Source organism: Habropoda laboriosa, unplaced genomic scaffold, assembly GCF_001263275.1.
Source record: "Habropoda laboriosa isolate 0110345459 unplaced genomic scaffold, ASM126327v1 scaffold92, whole genome shotgun sequence".
Taxonomy (NCBI): Eukaryota; Metazoa; Arthropoda; class Insecta; order Hymenoptera; family Apidae; genus Habropoda; species Habropoda laboriosa.
In genome coordinates this window covers 2056419-2064925 of record NW_017100268.1, presented here as the reverse complement: position 1 = coordinate 2064925, position 8507 = coordinate 2056419, and the positions used below count along the sequence as shown (strand labels likewise).

The following is an 8507-nucleotide window of genomic DNA, read 5'->3' as shown; positions in this document are numbered from 1 at the left end:
GTCGTCATTTTCCGGCCGAGCGGCTTTCTATCGAATAGCGCCTCGCGTTCTCTGGATCGCTGCCCGGCGATCGGATCTTTTGTGCTTCCGCTCGTGTTTCTTTCGGCGTTGCATGCGCCAATATGGCAACGCGCGGAACGCACACGTAGCTGACTTTGAAGCAGGTAGATCCACGTGCTGACACGTGTGCGCCGACAGATACGAACTTAATCAACCGTGTGCCGTCCACCACGTGCCGCGAATTAAAGTATTCGAAAACGTCCGTCTCCGTCCTGCTGGCTGAAATTACAACGAATCGAAGAGACGCTCGATAGAAGCGCGGACGTGTAACATCGGACGGAGAGAGTCACGTCGATTGACGGTGAGCAGAGTAGTCATCGTGGACGGTTCGAGTTACCGTTGATTGATATCAAAATGGAATTCTTTCGAGGATTACTTCTTTTGCAATTTCTCTTCCTGAAACGGTTGAAGGAATCTGTGATTAATCATTTAGCATCGCAGGTACGAATGGTTGGACAATTTTGGGGGGAAAGTAAGTCTCCGAGTGTAGATTTTTTGGAAGTAACGGATCCACAAGGGTGCAGAAACATTTTGGTGAATTAAATTTGATGAACGATCATTTCACTGCATCTTTCAAATTTCAACCAAAGTTCTGTTCCTTTTCGTATCCTTCGTAGAGCTTGCGCTGAAATATCTTCACCTTGCATTAACCTCAGATATTGTAGGAGTGCAAAATGCAATTAGAAACGAGTAAAATATAATTAGGATATACAAAACTGATAACGCTTTATCGTTTCGCAGGAAAAAAATGAACGATCCTCGCTATTGTTTTCCCTGTTTATAAGGTCTTCGCGACCCGCGCTCTCTCTCACTCTCACGTACTCTCTTTCGCACAAACACACTCGCTCTTGTTTAACAACAAGGTCTTGCGAGTTAGTTGCTCCCGTTTCGCCTATTCGTATCGCTGGGTTGTTATCAAAAACAAGCTCGACCAGACGATCGGCCCGCTCCGGTCATTGACCTCCTGCAATACAATTGCCACAATTTTCGAAAATTTATCAATGCGTTTGTATAAAAATTCGTATATTAACGCTTCCCAAAATGGCACAGCTGTCAGTTACGTTATATTCCTCTGAGCACATTCGTGAAGAAATATTCCTTATTAAATTTCCAATAGTAAACTAACAACTGGCAGCCATGTTCCAATAGCTTTCATACCTCGGATCCAGGTAAATTAACAGGAGTGAAAAATGAAGCCTTCAAAAAATTCCAAAATCCCAAATTTTTGCATAGATACAATATTTACCCAAGTTTCGCTCGATTGTCACAAACTTCCTCTAAATTATGAACGATTCCCAAGGTGCACGTACACATACTTACTCTAGCCGGCCTAAGAGCACGACGTCAAGAGCCAAGATGATCCGTAGGGTCACTCTTTGGAGATATCAAGATCGAAGATAGGGTACGGACGCATGCGTGCAACCGTTATAAGGAACATGAGATCTTAACTGGTCGATCTCGTGACATATTCTGTTGGTCCCCCGTCTGACCGTCCTGTTCGACCATTCGTTCCGTTGGTCCGTCCGTCGGTTTGTCCGTCCGTGTCGCTCAGCGGGTGCCATCACCAGTTCTGCACCCTCGCATCCGTCAAAACGTTGACTCTTCTTTTATTACGCGGTTGGCCGCGTTATAAATTTCGATGAACGATGAGCCGGCCACTCGAACGAAAAAGTCATTCCTATCTTTCCGAATAACCAATTACTTGTCTTGTGCGTGAAAGTCCTGTCGTGATCGTCAGTCGTAAACGTTTGAGTCTAATTGATGATTGCACGAGACTGCAGACGACGCGGCGGTTATGGTTGCATCGATGGATAGAGAAGGTTGGTAGGATTGTTACAGGGATTCGAATAATAAGGAACTTTCTCAGGTGTATGTCGTTGTTTAGATTCTAACAGGTGTAAATTCATTTGTTTTCTGTTCTTTTGTTCCTCGAATATGTGGAGATTACCTACAGTCAAAGTATCTGTAATTCTATTATAGTTAAATTGTTTTATAAGAGATAGGGAATAAACGAGGATCGTAAAAGGAAGTTTATTTTCTTGGAGTTTTTTTAATACTAGAACGACAGGCCGGGTCAAAAATGACCCGTTGGCGACACCGGTTAATTAACAGAATTTCTGTACCTGAGAGCCAGACTGACCCAAGTTTTGCATCGTAATTTTACAGAAGAAGAAAGAGACATAGGTGATTACGTGTAAGACAGCATTGAACTTGAAATATTTCGAACAATTAAATCCTCTTAATTTATCACGTAGCATAAATATCCCCCTATAATGTAACTCAATTTTGAAATAAAATAGAGTTGGGTTAGTTGAGTTCTGACATTGATATTATTTTACCAATACCGCTTCAAATTCTAAGAACAGCATCTTGTCAATAATTTCATCTTCCTTTATTTCCAACAAACACTTCTTATTTACACTTCTTGCAAATACAAAATTACCGATCCACCTAATTTTCTTCACCAACTACACGTTACATTTACCATCTCCATTGCATCGCTCCAATTTACAAGAAACACCATTCCACGCTCTCTCGTTTCCCCTAAACCCTTCGTATTCACATTTCTCCGAAACGCAAACCACCGATCCACTCGATACACCTTGAATCTCGCCCGAAAACTAAGCGTCTCGGTTTCACGTTTCCTGTTGCAGGTCTCGAGTCTCAGGTGCAGGATTCCAAAGACCTCTACTGGTTCTAGAAGCGAGCCACGGAGTCTCGTGGGCCGAATTAATTCGCAACATCCGGTGGGTGCATCCGCGAAAGAGAGAAGTATACGCGGCCACGAAACCGCGGACAGCATTCGAAGGGGGAACGACGACGAGCTGTCCTCGTTCGGTCGAACGTAGCGACAAAATGGCGAACGCGACGCTCGCCGTGGAGGAGTATCATCTGGATGGGAGGACGAGCGTGAACATGGAGGACGCGAACGTGATATTAGCGTGCTAGGGGATGGGTCCATCGTTGGGTTTTCCGGTGAACGAGAGCTGGTTTCGGGTTTAGGGGGTATAGGGGGTTGAAACGAGGAGGAGAAGGAACTTTTGTTATACGGCCGGACGAACGTAAATCGCGAAAGAGGTTGATCGTTCAAAACGCCGCCTGGTCGCGAGAGCAAGTGTACATAGTGTTACCTAATTTACGTTAAGGAATTTACTATTAGCATACAACTCAGATAGTATTAGAGGAATACTTTGCGCGCACTATTTACCTTCATAGTGACTGACGATATTGTCCGACCGGCCGCTGGAACAACAGAGCCTCTAGTTTGTAGAGAGTGTTTAGGGGTTATTAGGCCACCGAAAGGCGTGTCTAAATTTTCCAAATAATTACAGTACCTACTCGTGTGAACGAGGAAGGATCGGGTCGATCGATCGTGTACCGACCGAATGTGTTTCTTTATTTTTCTCTCTCTCTCTCTCTCTCTCTCTCTCTCTCTCGTAGCGAACGTCCTCTTGGCTGACAGGGAAAAAACGATTTTGTCGATGTGAAAATGCAGATGAGAGGGGTTCTATGTTCCTTGAATAATATTCCTCGTAGTAGAGTGTATTTTTTTCTTTCGTTTTCTTGTCTTTCGATTGAATCGATTAGTGAATTAATAGGATCCGACCTAAATTCATCGTCGCGATAGTTAACTTATTGAAGGAAGATAGAGAAGCTGGAGAGGAATAACGATGGATTGAATTATTTGGCGAATTTTGGCTGCAGATTTTAAGTGAAATATTTATTTACCAATGATCTTGCCATATATATATATATATGTGTATACATATATATGTACATATATATGTGTGTGTATATATATATATATATATATTACTACTATTATTGTATCATAACACCGGGCGCTGCAAAAAGAAAAGAAGAATTCTGAAATCTCTCCGAGTCAGCAAATTAAAAAAATAGTTATTACCCAAATTGTCATAATTATTCTTTACATCCTTCCCCCCCATAGAATTAATCATCATGCCGTAAACATACGTAAACACACGCACGCACGCACAACTGTCATTTTTGCCTAGCGGATTATTCTACCTTAAGCGCATCGTATCCATCTCATGTTATCGTCATCATAGGTGTTAAATAAATGATGCATTAATATTAGACCGTTGCGTTTTCTCTCGATTTTTACCTCGATCCCATGATTTCGCCCAATTTCTCCCACAGATAACGTCTTTTAATTCAGGATTTATACCTTTATCGTCATTTTATCGATATCTTCCTTTGAATTCTGTAGCAATTTCACAGCACCGATCGAATGTTTTATTTGCTGAGAAATAAACGATGTTACAGTTAAAATGTTTACTTTGTGTCTATTTCAAAATTGTTCCTAAATTTAGTTTTCCATATTTCGCAAGTTACACCGGTGAATCGTAACTAATTGCTCTTCCTATCTCGAACAATTCAATTGTAGGCCCTGTTAAATCTCTTCAAAATTGTATCATTCCTCGTGCAATAAACTTCATCGAAACCGGTATCCAGTTAATTGAAATATTGAGAATCATTCGGTAAGAAGAAGAGAAAAGAAATGGAATCTAATTATTTTCGTTACGATGAAATTCCAGCGGGATTCTTTGAATCTATTTTTCAAGTCTATTTCCTGCGATGATTTCCTGCGCAAGAACATGAGAAACACGTGATATCCTGTTGGCGTGGGCCGTGTATCCGCGATTATGTTAATAACAGCCGAGATTAGAGATAAACGTGGAACGGAACTGGAGTATATCTGGTTGAGAAAATAGAATTTTATGCTTTCGCGGTTCGTTACGCCGCTCCTGGTTAATTACACACCGGCGAATTTAGTGGCTCCACTCACACCAGAAAGTTAATCGAGCACGTAATAAGAGGAAGTAATGGGGAATTTAATCGTGGATCTTTCGCTTTCGTCCGTCTCCCCCTTAAGCAAACCTTTATCCGAGCTTCGTGTCGTTTCGTCTTCAGACGTTTCGGTCAATTTAGAAATATTTAGCACACATACGAACTAAGCGTAACGTTGGTTCGTTGTGGTATAAGCGAGATATCGCGATTCTACGAAACCACGATCCGCAGGCTGGTATGTTTATTTACAAATAATTTCGTGCATCGTTCAACGTTGGTTCGTTCAATACAAGCGAGACATCGCGATTCTACGAAACCACGATTCATAGGCTGGTACGTTTATTTACAAATAGTTTCGTACATCGATTCGGTAAGTGCGCAACGACATTTCAGAACTTTCAGTTACTCTTCAGCCTCGGGAGAGTGAAGTCAATCACAGGGAGTATGGTTATCGGTGCTTTTAATTTTTCAAACTGAACACTTTGAAATGTAAGTTCTTTTTTACTATTAGTTGTAATTAATAGTGTTTAATCCTCGACAGGTATGTCAGCCGCCGGACCTCTTTTAATCTAAGAACTTGCTTTCACCTTTTATTGTCTCGTTTTCGACTTAGAATCTTCGCCCCTTTTTTCACTTGTACATTTTTTGCGTTCATATGGTCACCAGAGCCGAAGCGCGTCTTTAACGTTGTTGTCTGCTTCGGTCATTGTTCGAGGCACTCGGAATTCCCGCGTGCGTCACTCAAGGGTACGCTTGGTACCTGAGAGTGACCTATGGTCTGGGGGGTGGCATTTTCGTGTAGTTTTCCCACCTATGATTTTAACCGATAGTTTTCGCCAACCCCCCTTCCCCACCACTGTCGAAAAATGTATTCAACCTATCCGAGGGCCTCACCCCCGCGATGCGTCCTCGCACGGAGGTGTCGTGGGACCTTTCGCGAAAGGGAAAGACAGAAGTCATCTGACCGCGCTACGAGTCGCTCCTTTAAGAAGTTTAGACCATTAGCAATAGTTGTTTTGTCCTCCTAATCACGGAGGTGGTCCTTGAAAGACGAACCTATTAGATTTAGTCGGCACACCACGTGCTAAATTCGACAAGGCTCGAAAGTTGGTTGCAACTACCACGAGCACATCATAACAAATAGCTTGTTTTAAATCTTAAGCCGCCCAATAATATAAGTTAAGCATGGAAAACGTAATAAACAAAAGTTTGTGTTTTGGAAGAACAGTTTGTTCGAAATCTTAAGTTACCTAACAGTGCAAATTGAACTGCAATTTATTGTCAGGCAGACAATTTAATTTTCTTAGTTTTAAGCGTAGAGACTGATGTAGAAACTTACGGTTTTGTTGCTCAAATTGTTTGTTATTAGTAAAAATAATATTTAGACCGAGGCGAGCTCACGTAAATGCGTAAGATTCAACGCCTCCGCAAAAATATGACTTCTATAGACTATATCACTAGTAAAATAGCCGCTATTGCACTTGATTAGTACGTCGTGACGTGCATTTACTTTACGCGATACTGGCTGCATAGATTTGTACAAATTGCATTGAAACTGTTACTAAGAGCATGCAAACAAGTGTATCAAAGCAAAAGACTCGCTACGACTTACATATACTTCTCATATAAAAAGCTTCAACTCTCGATAATTTCTGGCGAGTGCAGCTCGTCATTGTCAGTTTGCTCGAGCTGGACTCGTCATTTCAGTTCAAGGGGTTAAAATCATTTCCATAATGTTCGATACACATTTGCCAACGAATTGAAAGAGCAGTAGTTCCGCGTATATAAAAATTCGAATTTCTAGTTTACACCCGGGAAAGATCGTGCTCGCAGTTTGGTGGTCTAATTCGGGATTAATTTGCTACAGTTTCCTACGATCGGGTACCGTTATCACTGCAAAGTCATGCAGTAACGAATTAGAGGTTGCGCACCAAAAACTGAAGGTACAGCAACCAGCCCTGATCAACAGAAACCAGATTTCTAAAACTTCAGATTTTTATCGCTGTGTCGTTCAAACGCGAATACAGAAATCTGCTAATTTTTTTTTTTTGTAAATCTGATAATTAAGAGTGACAAGATCAATTGATGTTACAAATGGGAATACCACTGGAAGGAATAAAGTGCCCGGTTGAACATGTGGCGAGATCGATGGACGATTTCCTTTACATATGCCTCGTTTCCTACGTCATCAACGTGTCCTCCGTTCGAAACGACGTTAACGAGATGAGAAAATGAGCAATTAACTTCGTTACCTAAGGGAAACGATGTCGCTGGGATTCGGACGATCGTTTGTTATCACGTGTAAAACACGTGTAGCCTGATTGGTCGTGCCACGAATGGAAATGGAGTGAGAACGCGTGCACGGGCAAGGTGGCGAGAAATTTTAACGAGATTGCACGGGTCATTTGGTGGCAGAATAACGACGATTCGATGTTTTTTTCAAATTGAACCTACGAGAAGAATTATCGAGGCGGTGAACATCTGGTGTATTTAGTAGGAGAATTTCGACTGCCGAAAACATTTGAACCTATTCAACATCTTCAGTTAGTTTCAATTCTTTTTTTTACCTCAAATCAGAGACGAAAGTTTCCATAATTGTTTTTCCTGTTGAACAAATTAATTTCGACAATGTCGTGTACCTAAATTCTTCCTCTGAACCAAAATCATTCAAAACTGATCCTTTTAGAATTTCAGCTACCAAAAACCAATTAAACATCTTCATCTAGTTCCAGTTCTTTGATTTCAAGTCAAGGACAAAATACGAAGATTCGATGCTTATTAGACGTTTCCATAATTATGTTTCGTGTTGAACAAATTAATTTTGACAATGTCATATTCCAAACTTCTTCCTCTGAACCAAAGTTAATTAACCCTTTAACCTACAATTAACGTGTCAGACTCGTGGCAGAGGTTCTGATCAAGATGTGACAAAAATAGTAATCCTTTACTTTCGTTTTAATTTGTAAAATGAAGGATTCCTAAATATAATTAACCTGAAACAGATTAGCAAAACATTAAATGGCTGACGCTTAGATGCATAGCCAGAAAAGAAATCATAGGTTAAGGGGTTAAGATTGATCCTTTCAGAATTTCAGCTACCAAAAATCAATTCAACATCTTCAATTAGTTCCAATCTTTTTTTTACCTCAAATCAAAGACAAAGTACTAAGATTCAGTGCAATTAGACGTTTCCATAATTATGTTTCGCATTGAACAAATTAATTTCGGCCATGTCATATGCCCAAATTCTTCCTCTAAACGAGAAACCAATTCAACATCTTCAGTTATAATACTTCCAGTTCATTGATCTCAAGTGACAACTAAAATACAATTAAGTGCTACGTAAAGCATTTCAAAATCGATCTTTTTGGTCTGAAACATTGCGACACCCTTCATAATCTCCACATTGCTCGCGCTAACGTACCAAACAACTGCACCAAACCTATCACTGTCCACATAAACAGTTCATCCAGTGCTAAACGGCATCAAGCGATTTCGATCTCGATACGTCGCTCTTCAACCGCAAAAATAATCACGATACGCGCCCAGAAGAGGGACGGTATGCGTCGATAGCGCGCAACAACAAAATCCACTTATCCTGTTTCCCAAGTGGAAAAAGATCCGCGTTTACT

At 41.0% G+C, this 8507-nt stretch overlaps 1 protein-coding gene across 1 annotated transcript in view; it reads left to right on the top strand.

Moving 5' to 3' along the window:
- Positions 1–2838, top strand: part of LOC108573396 (protein vestigial) — a 126124-nt gene extending 123286 nt beyond the window's left edge. The window contains exon 7 of the mRNA XM_017935838.1: positions 2715–2838. Within this exon, the coding sequence (XP_017791327.1) occupies positions 2715–2761 (47 nt within the window). The 3' untranslated portion in view covers positions 2762–2838. The remainder of the gene's footprint in view (positions 1–2714) is intronic.
- The last annotated feature ends 5669 nt before the right edge of the window (positions 2839–8507 follow it).